The 23,524-nt window shown below is 38.3% G+C and overlaps 1 protein-coding gene across 10 annotated transcripts in view; it reads right to left on the bottom strand.

Moving 5' to 3' along the window:
* LOC306842813 (nuclear factor 1 B-type-like) overlaps positions 1–23,524 on the bottom strand; it is a 92,176-nt gene that overhangs the window by 6,306 nt on the left and 62,346 nt on the right. For 3 of the 10 annotated variants that reach the window (XM_079373893.1, XM_079373896.1, XM_079373894.1), the window contains exons 4-11: positions 23,116–23,184; positions 20,451–20,571; positions 20,089–20,201; positions 16,722–16,856; positions 15,335–15,510; positions 13,009–13,147; positions 12,711–12,793; positions 2,188–2,267 (exon numbers count right to left, since the gene is read on the bottom strand). In XM_079373893.1, the coding sequence (XP_079230019.1) occupies positions 2,188–2,267; positions 12,711–12,793; positions 13,009–13,147; positions 15,335–15,510; positions 16,722–16,856; positions 20,089–20,201; positions 20,451–20,571; positions 23,116–23,184 (916 nt within the window). The remainder of the gene's footprint in view (positions 1–2,187; positions 2,268–12,710; positions 12,794–13,008; positions 13,148–15,334; positions 15,511–16,721; positions 16,857–20,088; positions 20,202–20,450; positions 20,572–23,115; positions 23,185–23,524) is intronic. The other 7 variants (XM_079373891.1, XM_079373897.1, XM_079373895.1 and 4 more) reach the window with 3 other exon arrangements.

Below are 23,524 nucleotides of genomic sequence, written 5' to 3'. Positions count from 1 at the left end.
GTAAAAAAAAAGTAAAGTCGTGACGTATTGTCAAGTATGGTGACCCATACTCGAAATTGGTGCTCTGCCTTTAACCCATCCAAGTGCACACACACAGCAGTGAGTAGTGAACAAATCCACACACACACACACACACACACCGTGAACACACACCCGGAGCAGTGGGCAGCCATGCTGCGGCGCCCGGGGAGCAGTTGGGGGTTCGGTGCCTTGCTCAAGGGCACCTCAGTCGTGGTATTGAGGGTGGAGAGAGCGCTGGACGTTCCCTCCCCCCACCTACAATTCCTGCCGGCCGGGGGCTCGAACTCGCAACCTTTCGATTACGAGTCCGACTCTCTAACCATTAGGCCACGACTTCCCCCACGACTTCCCCTATATACAACATGCAGTACATACATATACTGCATGTTGTAACACTTACAGTGGATTCATAAAGTATTCAGAAGTTCATCTTCCTACAGACATTCACCCTAAGCACACAGGAAGTTATCACAAATCTGGTTTTTGATTTGGAGAGTGTAGACTGATGTGGAGAAAAAGTTAAAAAGAAAAAAATATTTTTGCCTAAGGCAGCAATATAAAATGTGTAAGCCCTGTATGATGCATTATCATCTGAAGAGGGGATACAAGAAATATAATTTTCTTGAATTGATCTTGATTTCACTGTTAGGCGTTTATTTAAAAAAAATGAGAACAGTGCAAAACTTTAATTCAGAAGGGCAGATGAGGTAATTAACCAGAGTAAACAGTCTTGACTGCCTCAGCTTTGAAAACCCAAGCTTAGCGGTGACCTTTGCAAATATGCAGCTCTCTGTCAGTGAGCCTGAGACAGATGCTGCTGCAGTAATCATCTTTCTAACTTCCTGACTTTCAGGAAGGTAAGGATGTTAACCATTAATTTATCTGATTAATGAATTAATCAACTGTTCTTCTTTATAACTACAGTAGATAGATATATACTATAGTTTTAAAGAAGAACAGTTGATGAATATAGCCTGCTTGAAGTCTAACAACACATGTCAAGGGAGGCTGACCAAGTGTGACTTTCCAAATATACTGCTAAATTAAATCATTAATCATAAACAATATTGTCTCTAAGATGGGCAGAGGCAAATAAGGTGCCAGAAAGCAAGTCTTGGCACTGAGACCCATTTGTAACGAATGCTGTCTGTCACTAACAGTCAGTGAAAGACAAAAGCATTTAAATAGTTTTATGATATATATACGTATATATATATATAGTTTTTAACACGGGATAAATTCATCGAGTTTATCTTAGTATAGCTTTTGCTCAAATAGCAGCATTTGTTGCATGAATCAGTAGATTTAAAGGGTTACTCCACCCCCAAATGAAAATTTTGTCATTAATCACTTACCCCCATGTCGTTCCAAACCCGTAAAAGCTTTGTTCGTCTTAGGAACAAAAATTAAGATATTTTGGACGAACGGAGCTTTTACGGATTTGGAATGACATAGGGGTAAGTGATTAATGACAAAATTTTCATTTGGGCGTGGAGTAACCCTTTAACTTGAAGATGGCTCTAGTGTGCTGTGTAGCATGCTAACAATAACTGCTTTATGCCAGTATATCAAAGCCTCTGAGAAGCTGCATCTCTAAATGCATCCACATGTAAAACCTACAACCATCAAATCCACCAATTTCAACGAATAATTCTCTCATGTTATTTCACTGTGAAGTTCCTATGAATTTGGTCGCAGATTGCTCATCCAGATGTTCACAGTCTTGCAACAGCCTGAAAAAAGGTTTGTGAAGTTCCCTTTACGACACTTTGAGAAACCAAAGTTTAATGAAGGGCAAATGAGATGGACCTAAAACATTTGGAAATATAGTTAGAAGTCAAAAAGCAAATAAGCACATATTCAATTTTCTATCATGTTGTTTGCACATCTTTATCTTGACAATTTTATGACAATTTTAGCCATTATATAAATGAGTGATGCATTAATGGGCTTAAACACGAATACATGAACACAATTCATCACAAATACACTTCTGCTTGTGTCTGTATTTTCCTTTTTCTTTTTTTTTTGTAATGACTGTAAAAGCACAGAAAAAGGGAGGCTTGATCTGGACTGGACTGTAAGTGGTGTTGGACAATTGCAGATATAGGTTGTACATGGTAATATTTCATGGAGAGGTGGGTTGAAAATAAAGGAAACGTTTACCTTTGCCAAGAAATCCCCAAAGCCTCCTCTGAGCCATATGACCTGATGTTTTGATTCACGGGCCAGTCACAAATCCTCAGCTGTCAATCAAACACCTCTCAGTCAGACAACTGGGCTAGCACAACGGCACTAACACACATTTAGCATGCAACAAGACCTGGAGCAAGACCTCAGCTCATCTCAACACATATTCTTACATTTATCTGATGATAATCTTACATGAATAGATTAAGAAAACACCATCACTAATGGTCAGGATTAATATTTCTAAATTAGATCTTAAATCTTACGTTCTGGGCCTAGTTTAAATTACAATTAGATTCCATTAAAGAAAGTTGCCATCAAAATGTAAATAAACAAAAGGCAATAGTCTCAAGTGTCATGCAAAACCATTAGTGGTCTAATTATTAACAATCCTGAAAGCAAAAGAAGAGGTTAGTATACAAAAATAGGGACTGGGTTACATGGAAGCTATTCGTCTATCCCAGAATGCACTGGAATGGGAGGAGGCACATGCATTCCAAGTGGTACATGCAGATACAATCACTTAATTGCTGTTAGAAATTGTCAAAGCATCCTGTTTTCACTGAAGCATACCTTGAAACATGCTATGTGAGAGACTGATCTTGGTCAGTAGAGTCAGATTGTTTTTGGTCGCAATTGAATAAAACAGATTTTGTTAAATGTCAATGTGGATGAGAGGGGGGAAAAATTAAATGGTCATATTTACACACAAGCATGCAACAAGCTGTATGCATGTAAGTGTGAGAAGCCATTCACAAAAAACACCATCTGAGTAAATCCTGACACTTAGTGGAACATTCCATTTGCTAATGCCACCCCCGTCACATACAAAAGTGGTAAACGAGCCTTCATCAGGTGTAGCCACTCTCTTAATATTCAGTGGCACACTGTCAATAACTTCTTGCCATTCCTGGAAAACGCCTATACACTCCCAAAAAAAATCCATATTCTGTTGCAATAAAACTAGGAAGGTGAACATCAATTGTAGCTTGGGGCAGGGCTGGACTGGGACGCAATTTCAGGCCGAGAAATCTCACACTCCTCCAGGCCACACAGAAAAAAGATGCCAAAATGGTACCTATTGGGGTACAACAGCTTGTCACTGGAGCAGTACCCTTAAAAGAACATCTTTGTACCTTTTTTACCTTATAGTAATCCGTACACATAAGGTACTATATTTAAGGGTACAAAACAAAAATACATCCTTTTTAAGGATACTGCTCCAGTGACAAGTTGTTGTACCTCAAAAGGTATAATTTTGGCACCTTTTTTCTGTATATAGCCTATACACCCACTTCAAATTCCAAAACAAAAGATAGCCTAACCTTATTATTAAAATCTCATACAAAGTTCTAAATCATCGGGTTAGGGTTAGGGTAAGGGTAAATAATTAAAGGTTGTCTCTTCCTTTTTTTTTCTTGTACCTGTCACTTCTTCACCAACAGGTCGACTATTATGAATAGAAATGTGTCCACCTTGATGCAAAACGACCACCTCATTGCAGTTTGTTATCACAGAATGTTATTTATCTTAAAATGACTTAAATACCCAAGATTTAACAAACCTATAGGCTATTTCATACAAATATATCAAAAAAATTTCTAAAGAGCCTAAATGTCAAAATCAGAACAATATCTTTGAAAAGTCCTAATACTAAACACATTATTGCATTATAGGCTGTGATAATTTTGTGTTGCTGTCTGCTCAAGCTCTCTGCCTTCCTATACAATAAGTCAATGTGAATATGTGTCTGCTAAATTTATTAATGTGACTTTCCAATCAATAATGATGTCCTTTAGAACAGTATTCTGAATGATGATAAGAACGAGGGTGCCCAGATAGCCTAACAGGTGCTAGCAGTTTAGTACTCAACTAGGTTAATAAAGACAAAACCCTTTAGTGTATTTACAGATGAAACTGCCCTGCACCTGAAGCCCTGAACAGGTCAGTGATGTTGCTACATTTCACTGCTTCTTCTGGCTGCTTCCCCTCCTTCATCGAGTCCCGTGCATCGACTCTGTGCGGAATTGTTTGACGGAAGCAAGGAACAGACACGTGCTGATTCCTATAGCGCAGCGCTGCCAGTCAAGACTAACCAATTTGTGATTTATTATCGTATGACAAAATCTGAAATGAACTCTTTGGTACATTGCGAAGGCAAAAAATATAACATTAATGATACAACCCGAATTCCGGAAATGTTGGGACGTTTTTTTTAATTTGAATACAATGAAAACTAAAACACTTTCAAATCACATGAGCCAATATTTTATACACAATATAACATAGAGAACATAACAAATGTTTAAACAGAGAAATTTGACACTTTTATCCACTAAATGAGCTCAATTCAAATTTGTTGCCTGCTACAGGTCTAAAAAAGTTGGCAAGAGGGCAACAAAGGGCTGAAAAAGCAAGAACTTTTGAAACGATTCAGCTGGGAGAACATCTAGCAACTAACTAAATTAATTGACATCAGGTCTGTAACATGATTAGCTATAAAAGGGATGTCTTAGAGAGGCAGAGTCACTCAGAAGTAAAGATGGGCAGAGGCTCTCCAATCTGTGAAAGAGTGCATAAAAAGATTGTGGAATACTTTAAAAACAACGTTCCTCAACGTCAAATTGCAAAGGCTTTGCAAATCTCATCATCTACAGTGCATAACGTCATCAAAAGATTCAGAGAAACTGGAGAAATCTCTGTGCGTAAGAGACAAGGCCGAAGATCTTTGTTGGATGCCCTCAGACAACACTGCATCACTCATCGGCATGATTCTGTCATTGACATTACTAAATGGGCCCAGTAATACTTCCAGAAACCACTGTCGGTAAACACAATCTGCCGAGCCATCTGCAGATGCCAATTAAAGCTCTATCATGCAAAAAGGAAGCCATATGTGAACAGGGTCCAAAAGCGCCATCATGTCCTATGGGCCAAGGCTCATTTAAAATGGACTGTTTCAAAGTGGAAAAGTGTTCTATGAAATCTCGGACACCGTGTCCTTCTGGGCTAAAGAGGAGGGAGACCTTCCAGCGTGTTATCAGCGTTCAGTTTAAAAGCCAGCATCTCTGTTGGTATGGGGGTGCATAAGTGTATACGGTATGGGCAGCTTGCATGTTTTGGAGGGCCCTATGAATGCTGAAAGGTGTATAAAGGTTTTAGAGCAACATATGCTCCCCTCCAGATGACGTCTATTTCAGGGAAGGCCTTGTGTATTTCAGCAGGACAAAGCAAAACCACATACTGCAGCTATTACAACACCATGACTTCGTAGTAGAAGAGTCCGGGTGCTGAATTGGCCTGCCTGCAGTCCAGATCTTTCACCTATAGAGAATAATTGGCGCATCATTAAATGAAAAATACGACCACGAACTCTTCAGCAGCTGGAAACCTATATCAGGCAAGAATGGGACCAAATTCCAACACCAAAACTCCAGAAACTCATAACCTCGATGGCCAGACGTCTTCAAACTGTTTTGAAAAGAAGAGGAGATGCTACACCATGGTAAATATGCCCCCGTTCCAACTATTCTGAGACCTGCAGCAGGCATCAAATTTGAAATAAGCTAATTTTGTTTAAAAATTTGTTATGTTCTCTATGTTCTATTGTGAATAAAATATTGGCTTATGTGACTTGAGGTCTTTTAGTTTTTATTTTGTTCAAATTTAAAAACCGTCCCAACATTTCCAGAATTCAGGTTATAATAACTAAAAAAAGAAAAAGAAAGAAAAAAAAAAAAAACAGGGCAGCGGGTCAAATCAGCCGCCAGGCCACCGGGAATTCATCCGCTGCTCCCGATGGCCAGTCCGGGCCTGGCTTGGAGGTCCTGTCAAAAGTTGGGGTTGTAAGATTGCAAGTATTTTTTAAATAAGTCTCTTATGCTCAAGGCTGCATTTATTTGGTCAAAATGACAATACAGTAAAAATAATATTGTTATATTGTTAAATATTTTTAAATGTAATTTATTTCTGTAATGGCAAAGCTAAATTTTCAGTCTTCAGTGTTACATGATCTTTCAGAAATCATTCTAATGCAGCCTACTGATTGGAAGTTTAATATTATCAAACTTCAATATATAAGACTATATCAGTATAAGTGACTGGTGCTGGTAAAATGAGTCACAACAAGCTAAAAGTAAAAAGTAATTTTTATTTTTGGACAAAAAATGACTTAGCTACACCCATTCGAAGTTGACGAAGTCAGCAAAGTCAGCTCTGATAAAAATCAAGTTGAAGTTTTCTGAAGGTTGCAAAGCAAAATCACCTAGCAATGTTGCATTGTTTCCTCCACTTCCTTTCTTAATATTACTATATTAATAATCACAATATAGTCATTTTTTAGCACAAATATAAGAAAGAAACAGACAGGCCTAGTGCATTACTTTTTTAAATTTTACATCTAAACAAAAGCATTCAAGTAAGAAAAATAAATAATCAAATTGTAAAAATCACTTTGTGTTTTCATTGCAAATAAATTGTTTATTAAAGTGCCCCTACTATGGATTTTTGATCCATAGTAGGGGATTTTTTAAATCTGAAAGTGCAGTGTATAAAATTATTGTCTTTCAAACGAGTCGTTTTTAAAACAAATCCCAAGCTGTTTCATGTTGAGGTCAGCATGAAACATTAGCATATTGCCCGCCCACTTGTTGGTCTTTTCGCGTTGGTCTGAAATTCATTCTTTGCCACTATGTGCCGCTTGGAGCGGTAAAATAGCTGTTTCCCCGGTAACGTACATAAAGAAGCACTGCTCTCACAAATGCTGCTTTATCAGGCATTACAGGCATGATGAAATGAAAATGAAACCAATCAGACCAATCACTGCAGATTAGTGTCACGCAAAGGAGGGGTTTGGAAAAATTAATCGTTGAGCGAATCATTTGGGAGTCGTTGCGCAAGTAAGGTAAAAATAAATGCATATTATAATACAATGAAAGTGTTTTTTGACCTTGCATGCTTGTCAGCCTGTTGTTGGGAACTCTCAAAACCAAAATATGAACCTTTCATTATCCATAATAGGGGTACTTTAAAACTACAAAAGCAGCTGAATAAAGAGCAGCATTTTTTTTATTTTATTGTTAGATTAACGAGACAGATGGCCTATATAGTAAGTTCTACTGTACTGCACAGATCTAATATAATGTTACACATCAGATGTTTTTCCCAAAACAGTTCCCCAGTTAAGGCATAACAGATTATGGCCCTGTACCAAATGGGACACTTCATGTGCACTTTCGGTCCTTAGGACGTACAATGGCCGCTGTCTGCGCGTGTCCTTAAGTCCAAGAAACCGTAGGGTGTCCCATTCGTCATTTTAGCGTTCAGAAGGGTGCTCGCCAGCACCCCCTTTGCGGCCGCTATGCGCCCTCGATGGGTTAAGGCTAGAAGGGATACGTATGGCACTACTGGGCATGCGCACATCAATACAGCGTAATTTGTTGTCACAATGTACAACAATAATTACTATTTTTTTCATAATTGTAAGAGTAGGTTTAGCGTTGGGGTAGGTGTAGATGTTAATAAAACACAATCTAACAGGTAGAAAATGAAATTTCATTGTTCGTTTCCGGTTGGAGCTGTATCCCTTCTTGCCACAACCCCTCGATGCGCACTTCTGCTGAGCCTGCAAGCTATGCAGCCGACCTCTACCCGGCAGTCAAAGCAGCATTACGTCACGAAAGTGCGGACTCTGAGGAAGACCGTGAGGGTTTAGGGTGCCATTTGGGACAGGGCCTATGTTTGCGTGAATAGCCTATTTAAATACTGTAATTCTGTGCACTGTGTGTATATTTATCGGGATCGCACGCTGCAGAAGCGCCTTTATGAGCATGATTCAAATGTCAGTCAGTGGCAGAGAAAAAGATACTCCTCTCAGAAAACGTACAAATAAAGACCATTTTAGATGTTTAATTACTATTTGGGGCCTTGAGCTTGCTAGATGAGGGCTTAATGAACTCATTTTGTGAAAACCTGAACTTCAACCAATATCGACATTTTTCCCTTTTTTCATCTGTACATTAGCACAAAATCATTATGAGCGCATTCATTTTGCCAGCACGGGTCACATGCATTATTTTATCAAATGATTCTGACGGAGAGAATTTGATTCTCTGAACTTAAACTTTTGAAAAAAAGTTAAGTGCCATTAAAGCTTGATTTGTTCTGAAGAGTGACTATAGAAAAATATGTGAGTTATTTTCACATTGCTACGTGCGGATATCCACCTCCGTCAGTAGCCTACTGCCAACCCTACTTTAACGAACTCTAGCAATAAGCGCGTGTGTGTATATGAGAGAGAGAGAGAGAGAGAGAGAGAGAGAGAGAGCACGTTCTCGAGTGACCTGAAGCCAGAAAACAATGACACTGGGGCAAAGTCTGAGGTCAGCTATCAGACTGTTTTAGTTGTGCACATTCCTTCATCCTGTTTTGGTCGACCTCACACATTGAAAAAACACTCACTCATACAATATGTGCTGAAAGGCTCCTAGATGTGTTGTATTGCGTGCGGGAATTAAGAGGGGTGATTTCAGGTTTTCAGATTTGTTTGAAAAGGTCAAAGACACAAACCACTCACACTAGAAAGTGTAAGAAAAACTAGAAAAAAATGATACTTGTTAAAAAGTTTCTCCTCCGCAAATATACCTTGAATTTTAGCCTAAGCACAAGCGTGATGTTTCCGATTTCTCTTTTATTTTAGTAGAGAACAGCTATTAGCTGAACTTGACAGTCTCATGTACAATGGAAAATCTAAAACACCACAGTGACGCATAAAATGCCATAGTCTGTTGGTATTAAATGCATAATAGGCTCTAGACTCGAGGTCGGTGGTGTTCTCATCACGGGTGCCATCTGTCACTGACACCAGAGTATCACAAAGGTACACCACGGCACAGCTAGCACCTTCACAGTTGTTAGTGGTGGCTGCTTTAGCATGTTTGCATTTGATAAAGCCAAATAAGATTGTGATCACTGGTCGAGAGTGAGACGGAAGGGAAACGCTGAAAGAGAAAGGGAAGAACCCCTGGGGAAAGTGGCTAATGAAATCTTCTCCTCATTGGTGTTTTCACAAACACAATACACTGGGGTTATCAGTCTAGAGCAGGTGCTGCTTGGTTATGTGCATGAATGCTCATCTGTCATTCTCCCCTGTGTGTTTGGAGTAAGTTGTGAATGAACTTGATTTAACAACAGTGCTATCGTGATGTTCACACTATAAGGACATCTGTCAATAAATGGTCTGCTATTTGTCTGATGCATTAAAAACATAAATATGCACATCTAGCTCTACAAACATCATACCACCAAATCATTAGACAAAACCCATGTCCATTCATTAACTGCACTTGCTATCTATATATCTTTAAACTGTATGCTGTATATTAATTTCTTTCTGCAGCCAAAAAAAAAAAACAAATAATGAAAATACTGAAAGATTGGTTGGATTGATATTTATGGGCATACATTTTGCTTTTTTAAATGATTAGCTTCTATAATTTCTAATTTAGAGCAGTGAGTAATATAAAATTATTATTTAAAAAATTGACTTTAAGCAAGCAATATATATTCTTCATACCCAACGTTTATGTTGATCAGCCAGTTGATTCCAGTTATCATCTGAAGCTGATATTGTCAAAATGGCCAAATATTGTCCTGTCATAAATTTGGAATAATTATATAAATTCAGATTTTTTTTTTTTGTGTGTGTGTAGGTCTCGTTTGGCCTTAAATTAAATTCTGCATCATACTTTCTAGATATCAGTGTCAGCATTTGAAAAACCAATGTCGGTTGACCACTAAAGCTTTCTTTTTTAGGTTCAATGAACACACGGCCACAGCTCTCTGCAACAATGTCACTACTTTGGATGAATTTTCTTTATGGCTTATCACAGGAAACTGTCCATTACTCTAATGGCCACCATTCGAAAGCTGCCACTTCACAGTCTGAGCACCATACCATACAGCTTCATGCATGATGTGTGCTGCGGCATCAGACAACAAGCACATTATATGAAGGAGAAACATCTCAACATCTCACATAGGGGCTATAAGCATACAGATGGTTCTTGTAAATGAAATAAGCTCAAACTGTTGCTATGGGACCAATAGGAGGAGTGATTATTTATGTATGGACACACCCGATTGATTTACTGACTCCAGTATATGGAGGCTAAAGACAAGGCATGAATGTTTATGTAATGGAGTCATTACAGTGATGGTGTGTTTGAGCATATACAGAGACCCTCTCTATGCTAGAAGAGAAATACAGGGATAGAGAGAGGGAGGAAAAGAAAAAAGGACAGAAAGAAAAAGTAAGAACAAAAAATGAGGTAAAGAGAGAGAAAAAATCTTGGATTTGAATGAACAGTCAGAGAATGAGAGGAGGCATTAGGCAACAGAGAGAAAGAAAGAAAGTGTCCCGCTGAGCGTCTGGAGCTTTCCCAGTTTCCAGACGGCCTAGCTGAGCTGTAGGCAGCACTCTGCCCCACAGCATGCTGGGAAAGGAGCGCTACGGGTCTGTAAGGTGACGCCACGGTGACGGCTGTAATCCATACGCCCCACGTGTCACACCGCACGCTCTGACAAAAGCCCAGCAGGGGAACACCAGTGTCAATACATCTCATAATATCCTATGATAAATCACCCAGAATAAAGGCTGCTGTGTACGGGAGACATTATTTACCCAACGAAAGCGCTTGCTCAGTGGCCGCAGGTTAACTCGGGTCGGGACTGGCTATACAATTCTCACTTTCAAGGACAAACAAAAACTCTGGCTTATATAAACATGATGGATGGTTGATATATCATCCTGTCTACATCTGATCCCTCTCCCGGTTAAGTGAACTAGAGCTAAAACAAAAGGCATTAAGCAAGCCGTGTGAGACACTACAGCAGCTGCGGTGCCTGTATGCGATACCTGCTAGAAGATATTCTAATCACTCATTCATGCAGCTCATGCACTGAATCGCTTTTATCAATATCAATTCCTCCTTCTGTCCATCGCTTTGAACTTGCAATTTTATAAAGTAATTCTCAATGAAGAAAATAGCCCCATGTTTTTTATTTATTTATTTTTTAAATAAGGTCTGCAGCATTGTCACTGTTGGTGAGCGGTGCATATCTTGGCCCTGTCCAAGGAAGCCAAACCAGAGAGCAATAAAAGTGAGGCTTGCCATTACTGTAACTCAGGAGCAGGGCAAGAGAAAACCACTAATTATGATGTCGCCGCGTGCATTCAATTAGAGGAGGGTGGAAAATACTGGCCTCTAACCAGACCTTTCATGCTGCAGAAGGCTGTTGCACGCACGCACACACACACACTATACTATTACTCTTTTTACAATACTAAATGTTTTGCCAAAAAAGATCATTTCACTAAATGCGTTATAAGCCAGGCCCGACATAAACCGAATCACTCAAGTTAAGTACTGCATTTAGCCGTATATCATTATGTCCATCTGAAGACAATGCTAGCTATTGTTCCACAGTAGTTTTAACACTGCAAGACAAGATAAATTGTATGTTGGAATGGGTCTCAAGGGAGGTGATCGCAATAAAAATTCAAGTTCAACAAACGTCCCCTGCTGTGTATAAATCCATCAATTACTTTTTAACATAAACTAAATGGTTGAAAATGGAATGAAATTGGACTGTCTGAAACTACTTTATACTGAGTATAAGCATTATGTACTACATTTTATGTATGTCATTTCTACATTTTTACAGCAGCCCCAAAAAGTATTTTGACACTTTGAACACTTTCTGGTTGTCAAATGAGGGTGGAGCATGTCCATAGCTAACATGAGTCACCTGTGGTTACTCTGCTAGGACACCTGTGTGTACTTGAGTGCAAGTGACCTCATACATCCACTAAAATCAGACTGAAACCAGTTGGTTAATCACAAAAAAAAAAAGTTCTGAGAAAATGTCTAGCATCATTTGTTGGTTTTATATTTTGTATTTTGAGAGTATTTATATGGAAATACATTATAAAAGGTTTAGTCTTTGCTTATTTCTGAGAATTTGGACTCTGTATCTATGAATTTATGGAAACCAACAGATTCCTCGTAAAAGTGACATTAACCCACACTTGCAAAGCCATAAACCTCTAAACTTGACTGTGGTTACAGAGCAAGTGGAAAGACATGCTCAATAACAGTGACTAACAGAGAAAATCTTGCCAGGAATGTCTATGGCATTAAACAATTTCTAAGCAGCATCTCAAAATATGCTATATGTGCCCAGCAGACACAGTTGATTAACAAATGCTGACACAAAACTTTCAGACAGCAGGAGTTTCCTCCTCATACTTTCTCAACAGCCCTGTATCTTTACAGGGCCACGACAGTGCCTAAACTTCATGACCAGATTATTTGATGGGCTACCTGTCTGACAAGCTCTGACCCCTGTTGGGAATACAGAACAGTTGGATGGGGATTTTAGAGAGAATAGGGGAAGGGACAGGGAGGAAAAAAGAGAAAGGTAAAGGGGTCATGTCTCACCTGTTGCTGGTGAAGAAAGGCTGGGTCTCTGGAGCTCAGTCCCACAAAACGGTTGGCAGTGGGAGTGCCTGGAGCTGAATAACCTAAATATACCACACATGTTCAATCATATATGAATACAGCTTATATTGAAAAGTAATACATCAGTGTTCAATAGTTTGGGGTCTGTATTTTATTTTATTTTTTACAATTGTATTAAAATTTCCACAAAAATACTATGCAGAACACTTTTTTCAAATGTGAAAAGAAATGTTTCTCATAACATTCCTAATGGTAGTGCAGAAGCGAGATAACTCACCTTCTGAGGATGTGGTAATTGGCTTGGTGTCAGCCATCGAGAGAGACACTGGTCTGACAGTGCCGTGGTGGGGAGAGGGGGCCAGCACCGGCGTGAAGTGACCGGGCACTTTCCCCAGTACCTGGCCACTGCTGTTCGGCTGAGGTATTCAAAGAAAAAGCAGTCCGTTAACACACAAGGCCAAACGGTGACATTTTTTAAATTAAGCTAATGATAATGTTAACGCATTAATGCAGTCTTTTGATGTTATCCCATCTTCCGGCATATGCGCTAGACAGCTGAGTGTGCATTTTACATGACTCATTCCAAGTTTATACAAAAAACAGAAATAGAGGGGTTTGAGGGAACACAGGATGGAGAGGCAGACACAGAGTGAGCGTCTACCTCCTTCCACTCCTGACTGCAGGAGACTGAATTCACATAGCGGGGCCCTAAGTTCAAAACTCAAACAGGCCTTTATGAAAGAGAATGGTGTCCATGGGGTTCCCCAATGTGAATAGAATGTTTAATTAGGGTGTAATATAATCTGCGTTAAAGCAAGCATAAAAACATCCTGGCTCCCATCCACCTGATTATATGCCCCGTGTTATTTGCAGAGTGATCTCCCCCCACCAAGCTCCGGACCCCGGCAACGGCAAATATTTACGACCTTTATCGTTCCCTGCGGTTTCTCCCGAGTAACAGCTCCAGCGCGCTATGACTCGTCCAGTCTATGAGCCCTTTGTTTACAGTTCGAGCGGCGGGGATATAAAACTCAGTAGTATCACGACCTTGCTTCAGTCACACAGTGAAAGAAGAAATCCCTCAGACAATCAGTGCAGTGTTTCCCGACAAGTCAAATCACAGCAGATATTTCTTACACTACTATTATAATGCCTAATAAATACATTTGTTTGGAAGAACAATGGGAAAGTGGGACTGTGATGTGTTAATGGTGATACTACTAGTAAATAATAGATAATTTTACTGAATTACCCATGTTTTTTTTGTTTTGTTTTTTTTGACGTTCCACACTTTTTCACTTTTTCATACAAAATATGCATCAACTGTTTTCAAGCAATAGAGAACTGTAAGTATTAACCATCCACAATATCATCCAAAATGAAAGGAGTTTAAATTTCCCCTTATCAAAATATTTGGAGAGGCTTGGCCTTTTTTAAGATTTTGGTACAAATTAAGATGAGTGGGACAGTCTGAGTTGCTTGGCAGAGATGCAGAAAGTTCTTTAAAATGTGGCCTCACCAAGAGCCCCATCAATCACCTGCTAAAGAGGAGGAGTTAGCCACCGTGACCATGGCAGAGTCCAAAAAAACTGAGCATGTTTGAAGTCCTTCAATTAACAAGAATGAAGTAAAAGCTTGCGTTTTACTTTTTATTTTTTTGCTTCATACTTCATACTTCATTATGAAGGCATAATGGCCTATATAATGGTATTAAATGACATAATAGCACAATAAATATAACAACTATTCCCACTCATTTTTTTATTAATTCATACTTTTGGGAATCTCAACTCCAGTAAAATGTTCAGTAACAGTAGTTTTCATAGAGTTGGAGACACATTGAACACATATGTGTTTGTGCTAATGTGCAGTGGCTGCCCTGGTTGGAGTGTTTATTGACTTGCTTTTGTTGTTGCGTTTTTTCCCCACTTTCTTTTCATTCCCCTTCGCTTCATTTACGCCGCTGCTGGTAAACAGAGTCACCACAGCGATGGAGACCCGTCGTTTGGCTCTACTCTCAGCTCAGAGCTGATTTAGACAAGGCGCCGACAGAGAAAACCACTAATGATTTTGTGTTTGTTAGCTAAACTGGGTCAATTACCGTGCTGAAACAATGTGGCCTGTTAATCAAACTTGAGCCTGATGCAGTGGGAACAACCAAAGACACCAAGACAGACCAGCAGCCAGAGGTAGAGGCAGAACAAGAAGGAAATGGTGCTAAAGCACCTTTGTGTTTACAGCATGTGCTCTTACAATGAGGGTCTCATTAGTTTTAGGGGGTAGAGCGGCTTTAGCTTGCAGTATGGTTAACACATGTGACAACATGATGATCATTATTGGAGAACATACGCCACACGTGATATAAGTATTCTATACATGTGAGTCTGCTTTTCTAAGGAAAAGGAGCATTTCAACTGAGATGTTAAACCAAAACCCTATTTTAACAGCTGGCATCTATTATGTTTTGTGGACACAATCACAAGATTTAAAGGCTCCGTTCCAGTACAGATAAACTGTACTAATTATGTATGATTTTGTTAGTGTCAGGGTTAATGCACATGTACGTTAGTCTTTGTGCATGTACGAGAGTATTCAATACTTACCTGGCTGCTCTGTGGGCTGGACGGGTCGTAAGGCTGCATGTAGTTCTTTAGGGAGTCGGGTGGGTTGAGGTGCGGCGGGTAGCGGATGGCGCCATGAGAGATGTAGGGCGAGGGGGCCGGGGGAAGGATGGCAGGGGCCGAGAACTGCAGCGGAGGTGGACTCCTGGTGGAAATTACTGCACACGCAGTGAGAACAACTACTTAACTAACAGGTTTTAATTAGACAACATGTAAACTCAATGAAAAAAACTAGTGCTGTCAAATGATTAATCACATCCAAAATAAAAGTTTTTGTTTACATAATACATGTGTGTGTGTGTGTACTGTGTATATTTATTATGTATATTTAAATATACACACATGCATTTAAGAAAAATGTTATTTTTGTATATTAAATATGGTTATATATAATATAACTTATATAAATATAAATATATACATTTAAATACATGTAAATATTTTCAAAATATATACTGTATGAGTGTGTATTTATATATACATAATAAATATACACAGAACACACACACATATATTATGTAAACAAAAACTTTTATTTTGGATGCGATTAATCATTTGACAGCACTAAAAAAAACTATCATAAACGAGGAAATTTGGCAGACAAAAAAGGGAAACATTCTTCCTGCACCCAAAAATGTGGGAGTTCAACAAAGGATTTTTGGATTCCATAAAAAAGAGGGGTTGTTAGACACCCTAGCCTGCAGAAAGTGCCAATCAACAGTTACTTCTTTTTGTATGCTTTCGGAAAACTGGTGACAAACTTTCTTTCCACCCCGTATTTTAAGGGCCTTTTTTTTTCCTAGCGGCAATATGATAATGATAAAAGCATCAATTACTGGACACACTTAATTCCCATTCTTGTGTTGATCTAGCCCTAATTGGGCTAATCTGATTTGTCAGGAAGTAAAAAAGAATTAAACATTTTAAATAAAATTCTCTCATTATTTACCCACCCTTGTGTTTTTTTTAAACCTGTACGTATTTCTTTCTTCTGTTCAACACAAAAGAAAACATTTTTTGAAGAATATTGGTAACCCAGCAATTACTGATATCCCTTGACTTCCATAGTATTTTTTCCATACTATAATGGCTACCAGCAACTGTTTGCTTACCAGCGTTTGTCAAAATCTTCTTTTGCATTTAACAGAAATTCATACAGGTTAGGAACAACTTGAAGGTGAGTAAATTATGAATTTTCATTTTTGGGTGAACTATCCCTCCAAGATTACATTCAAATGAATTTCCAAACTCATAGAGTAAATAGGAAATTCTGAGGAGTATTGTAAGGCAGAATAAGCATTCAGAAGGTTCAGCAGAATTAGTTTGGATCAGGGAAAGATTGTGAGAAGTATTTTTAGAAAAGTCGTACCGCTATGGCCAACGGTGGTCAGTCCTGGGTGGTGGTGTTGGGGGAAGGTGCTGAGCCGAGGTGAAGATTCCTGTGGAGATGTGGGGCTGAATAATGGCTTCTCCGGCTTCTTCATGGTGGGAGAGGACATGTCTGCTGAAAATAAAAAACACAGGGGAGGTCAGATACAGTATAAGCTTCTTGCACAAAGCATTAATACATTTAGGAAATCAAATTTACTGGATGAGCAGAAGTACACATTTTTAAAATTGACTTTAAAAAGAAAAGAAAAAAGTTGACTAAATCGGCATAAAAATGACTGAACTGAGCGTCCAAGTAAACAGAGTCAAAAACATACGGACACAATTTCTTTTGACATTTTCATGTCTCACTATGCTGTTTCTCTTTTGTGCTCCCTCTCTGTAGTGCAATGCAATGTATAATCTATCTAGTTTGATTGTGTAAGGAAAACATTATCTTCATATCTACTTCCAACAAGAGTCAAGAAAGTCTCTTCATCAGCAGACATGAAGGAGACATAGTGCTTGGCCTGTGTGTCTCTGGCGCTCCTCCCTGACAATCATAGATGAGATGAGAAAACCGAAAAGAAGGGGAGGCACACGCAGTCAAATCAGAATAACGAAATAACAAAAACTGAGGATGGGAGAAGAAAATAGAACCGTGAGCTCACAACATTTCAGCAAGCGCTATTCATGTCTTATTGTGTGTTTGGACATGCACGGATGCTAAATATTGAACTTCATTAATGCTCCATCTCTCTCACTCTCTCTCAGTCTTGTTGTTGTGATAGCAGGAAAAAGGTAAATGATCTCACACAAAAAACACAAAGGCATTGGAATGTAGGGGGATTCCATGTGGCTGTGTGTCCTTTCATGGTCCAAAATTAACTAAGAATATTCAGCTGGCAGAAGTTTTCCAACCAAACAAATAGAATTTTGTAGTACTTTTTATTTAATTCTATTTTTAAAATATTTAAATAATTTTATTTTAAAATGTATATTAAAAAACCCATTAAAAGAGTCACAAATGCCCTATTCCATTTAGAAAATGATGATCACATAGAACAATAAAAACAATGTTTCCTAAACATTATCTACAACTAAAATGCAGTTAGGGCATTTTAACAAAGAGCCTGGATACACTGTTGGCTGTAAACGGTTATGAAACCGTATGGATTAAGTTTTTTTTTTCCTCAACAAAATTTTGACTGCATTTCCTTGTCTCAACATGTTCGAATTCAACAAAGTTTTAGAAAAATATTTTTGTCACACCTATAACAACAGAACAAGAATAAGCTGTTAGAAGGCAAAATGGTGCTCCCTCAGGAGTGTACTTATGTGCATTTGAGAAGAGAGGGAGGGAAGGAAAGAAGAAGAGAAGGAAGCTGGGCGGCATATATAGAGAAAGAAGGTGACAGAAGGAAATTTTGCTTTCTCAAAAACCTTCACAAAAAGCCTAAACAAATGTGCGTGTGGAGAAAAGGAACTGACAACACACGTCAGGAAAACGTATATCTGTTTTTTCATCATCAATTCCTAGGACTGTTCCATACCAGAGAAAAAGAGGAGAGAGTGAGAGCTTGGCGACTGAATCGAGGTGGTGGTTCAATTACATTTTCTTTTCAGGTTGATTTGATATGAAATCAGAACGGTATAGTACTGTTTCAGCGAGTTTGTATATGTTTTTCTGTGCACATGAAGACTGGGTTTTGGCTGAGGAAGTTTCCTTCTGTCAAGGCCTCATATGGCTTTAATATTCATGCTTCGCTCCTTCTGATATGGGTTTTACAAAACAAACCACTTTCTCATGGGCTCTACCCTATCCACCTCCTCTTCCCATCTCTCACAACAGCTCATCTAAGAAAAACAATGGCATCAGAAAAAATCCAGAAAATAAAACAAAAATGAAAAATAATACATCATTGAAATTACACGATTAAATGAATCAATATTTGTTCAGAAACATCCCCAAATTAAAGTCGCTGTTTTGGCAGATGAGTAAATAATTACAGCAATTGATTCAACTGAGTTTGTCAATGTTTACAACATAGACTTGGAGGCTGTAATTTTGCATCACCTTCTTTTCTTCATAATTTATCAAACTAAATGAACCTGTTAAACTGACAGCCGTAACGTAAGCAACAAAAACTAGTGCACACAAGGAGGAGGTGTGTCCTGTTTTCAGGGAAAAGAGTATGAAACTTGAATTAACTACAGGTGAAGAAAAAATGTTGAAATAGTTGAGTGCTTTCTGTTTCTAGCACACACACACCCTTGACCTACACCTACCCCTAAACATACCCCTTACAGAAAACTACTGGCAATTTTTGAAAATAAATAAATAAACACCATTTTATGTTTATGTGTAAGCCATTTGGTTTACAGGGACACAGGAAGTGTCCTCATAAACAATGTTTATGTTAGTACCCATGTCATAATACACACATGTTCTCATAAACCATATATACCAGAAAACACACACACTATACAAATACCATTCCCAGGGAAAGTTTTTAATATATTAAAACCTTCTTATAGCAATCCTTTGGCTAAATTCTAAACTGTCTACTAAAAAAGAAAATAGGTGACAGGCATATGAGCGTGTGAGTAATGAGGGTAACTAATGGTGCAGACTCAGCTTTAGAATAGGAGTTCTCTCCAACCACCCCCACAACCCCCTCACCCCCCAAACCAGTTCCCATCTGGATGTGGTGTCTAAACTCAAAGGTCACAACCCTGCTCTGACCTTTGACATACCAATTTTAGAGATCAGGTCAAGTTCAATAGTTGCCACACGCCAGACAAATCCCCCTTATGAGGGGGGAAACATAGCTAATCAATTACCAACACACGCAGACAGGAAACCAGGCTTGTCTGACTTAAATCTAAAGGATTTGTTCTTACATATACATTCAAGTTTTTCATGAATTTTCTTTTTTTCCCCCAAACATTTTTTTGTTTACACTAGGCTTAAACTGAGCCTAAAAAAACCATTCATCAATAATCACAGACATTGTAAGTGACATTTCAAAGCAATTCAATTTTCAATAGTTCAAAATTTTAGGAAATCATTATTTGTTGCTTAAATGTTTTATAAGCATTCAGAAGAACAGCAGAGGTTGTGTAAATGCCACAGGTTGATGCGGACTGATGTTTTGTTCAGTTTTGAATAAAGAGTTAAAAAAGTACTGCAAGAGTAAAGACCAGTTTATCAACATTACACTTTACTGAGATCTGAAAAGAGGGGGAAATTACACAGAAAACATCCTCACACAGAGGGGAGGGAGAGAAGGGGAGTGTTAAGAGAGAAACAGTGCTGAATAGCTCTAAGGAGTAACTCTTGACTATAAATGGTCTCTCTCTCTCACCTTGATCTCTCTCATGCCAGGGTCTGCTGGCCGGTGAACTAGGGGATGGGTAGAAGTCTGGCCCGGTGGGACTAGTCTCCATACTGTCCTCTTGGATCGTCTTAGGCCGCTTACTGCAGAGGACATAAGAACTTTTTTTTTTTATGTGCGTCAAATTTTCACAGATTTTTTTTTTTTTTAAGAAATAATTATTTCTATGAAATATTTCAATTTACGAAAATAGCTTCGTTTGTGTTTGTTTAGCTGATCTTGGCAAAGTCTGGTTACAAAATCTTACTTTACTGAAAATGGTTCAAAATGACAAAGACAAGGGATTTAATTATGTATGTGTTTGTATGTGTTGTTTGAACATGCATGCTAACCTGCCATGAGGTGACGAGAGGGACCGGTGTAAACTCACTCCTGAGTTCAGGTCTTGATAATATGGCTGACTTGGCATGTCAGCCATAGGGAAGTTCACTCCTGCACCCTGTGTGATAGGAGCTGGTGAGAAAAGAGAGAGAGAAAAAACAGTGGTTTGGGATAGGTCGAAATGTGGAGTATCTTACATCATACATTTGGCAATTGGCATGAAGAGTCAATCGGCTAAATCTCTTTTGAAACACTCTTTGTTCCTCTCAGTTAGATGCTGTTTTCAGGGCAACATCTGCATGAAGGCAAACCCAAACATGATTGTAGCTGTAACTCAATCTAAGAGAGAACAGCCTGTAACAGAATGAAAGGAGCTGTAACAGTATGAAGTGTGTCAGAGATATCATATCTACAGAAAAAACCACATGAGCCAGAGCACCATTCAGTGGTCTAACCACTGCCACTAGCCTCTTTGTTTACATACAATAGCATGACACAGCTAGTTTAGTCTTTTATGAAAAGAGAGCTCAATAAGAATCTAATGAAAGGTACATATACCAAATTGTGTACGTACCTTTCATAATATGCATAAGTGATTTATTAGATGGCTAGTGTACACTGTAGAATTGACACATCTTTCATTGGCAGTATTTGTTTGTTTATTACGACAGTGGTTTTTATGTTCTGCTGATAACACCATGTTACCATAAGTTTCTCTGAATACAAATATTTGCCAACTGCAAAAAAAGTATTTTAAAATGCAAATATTAAGTAAACATATATTAAATGTACACTGTGTACTCTATTATTTACGTCCCTGAAAATAAAACAGGAAAAATGTCTCACAATTACTTAAGATATCAATTATGATGTTTTATCCATACAAAACCAAAAACATTCTTAGTGAATTAATATCCAAGGCTTGTGTAACTGTTGGTGTAATAGCGTTAGTTTCATATTACATTTGTGTGTGTTTGTTTGTTTGTTTTCTCCTTTGCAGTAGATTGGGTAGGTAGCATCAAGTTTTAGCAGAATGTGTGTTCTCATGTATGACATGATATGGCCTGAGGGTCTGAGGTGAAAGAAACACATGTGAAAGTACTGTCAGTCACTGCTGGCAATGAGCCCAGGACCTGCTGCTGCCATATGAATGCAGTGAGCAGGTATGGCATTTATACTTAAAATGAGCAATCACAACAATACAGAATGTTCACCATAACCTTATCTGACCTTTTCTGAACTGCATTATAGGAGGACACAGTGGTTACTACATTATCCATTTAAGACCTTAAGTATGCAGTAAACTAGCAATTTGTTCAAGGAGATGATTTTATTTGAATTAACTTTTTTTGGTGGTACATGCAGTATTCTCTAAATCATATGGCTATACTGCTGTTAATGCATGAAAGCCTTTCCAAACAGCAGAGAATCATTGAAGCCACATTGATTGTAGTGTGTGTGTATGTGTTCGTGAGTGTTGTGTTACATTTAGGTGTGACTTGGATCAGTTACAGCGTCACTGAGTGCATTCACCCTTAGGGTGAATACGAGTGTCTTTGTGTTTGTGTGTGTGTGCCCTGATAACCCCTTTGGCAATTTGTACAAATCTTGCCTGAGGGCAAAACTGTCCTCAGCCATCGGAGGAAGATTCCTTCTGGAACATCTGTCATGGTGAAGGCAGGCATGTCGACACATAAACTACTGTGTTTGTGCACCAAAACTAGTGAACACACACACACACACACACACACACACACACACACAGGACTCGCCAGACTGGATTTTCCACACATGTTCTGAGCAAGTCCCTCCCTTGCTAAATCAGGAATGCTTAGGCATAAAGCACACTGGTTGTGTTGCTTTGTATGTTTACTTTAGCTATACTTGTGAGATGAAACTGTCAAAACTATCTGTAAATTTTACAGAAATTCCCTTTGAAGACATCATCCCTAAATTCATAAATTATACAAAAATTCATACAAATATAATCATAAAATGGATATCAATTTTATGTTTTTATGCTTTTTTAAATACTTGTGAGAGTCACATTTTTGATAATGTCCCAACAGATATAGTTAAAAATGTCAGCTTGTCAGCATATATGAAGTGGTCCATGCTATTTGAGTGTCATGTTTTACATGAAATCTATTGACTTCAACAGAATTATCTTTACTTCTGTAAAAAACAGTGTGTCTGCACTCTAAAAAATGCTGGGTTAAAACAACCCAGCACTGGGTGAAATATGGACAAACCCAGCAACTGGGTTGTTTTAAATGTTTAACCCAAACTTCTGGATAGTTTTATTCAACAGAACTATTGCTTAAAAAATACTATATTTTCTGTTTAAAATGAACCCAAAATAGGTTGGAAATTAACATTTATTAATATGTTAAATAAATAATAATTAAATAATACACATTTTTCAAGTGCTTATTACTAAATGTTCACCTTTTGATTGGGTTCATTTTAATACAGCCATATAGTAATTTTTAAACAATAGTTGAGTTAAATAAAACTATCCAGAAGTTTAGGTTAAACATTTAACCCAACCGCTGGGTTTGTCCATATTTCACTCAGCGCTGGGATATGAAATGCCCTTACTAACATACAGTAGTAAAATCAGTATGTATGTGTGTGTGTGTGTGTGTGTGTGTGTGTAGAGAGAGGGATACTTACTTCTGGATACTCTAACCAGCTCCGAAACACTAAAGACCCCTGATTTAACAAAGCTGTCTTCCAAGTAAACTGTGGGAGACAAGAGAATTTTCTTCAGATACATGTCCTTACTTCACACATACACAAGGACATTTAAAATTATGTGTATTTGATAAGCAGGCATCTGAGTGAAAATATTTTAGTTTTCACAGATTAGATTAAACAAATAATCCTTTGTCCATATCACCATTTAATATTTTCTTTCAGGAACATGACAACACTAACTGTGACTTGTAATATGTACAGACTAGATTGATTAGGTTCAGAGAAAGCCAACTAATACTTAACACTGCATTCCAGACTCATGTTTAAAAAAGACCAGCCCCACAGAGCATGCCAGGATGTCCAAGTCTTTCCCACAATGCACCAC

This window comes from Barbus barbus, assembly GCF_936440315.1.
Source record: "Barbus barbus genome assembly, chromosome: 2".
Taxonomy (NCBI): domain Eukaryota; kingdom Metazoa; phylum Chordata; class Actinopteri; order Cypriniformes; family Cyprinidae; genus Barbus; species Barbus barbus.
This window is presented reverse-complemented; position numbering and strand designations above follow the sequence as displayed.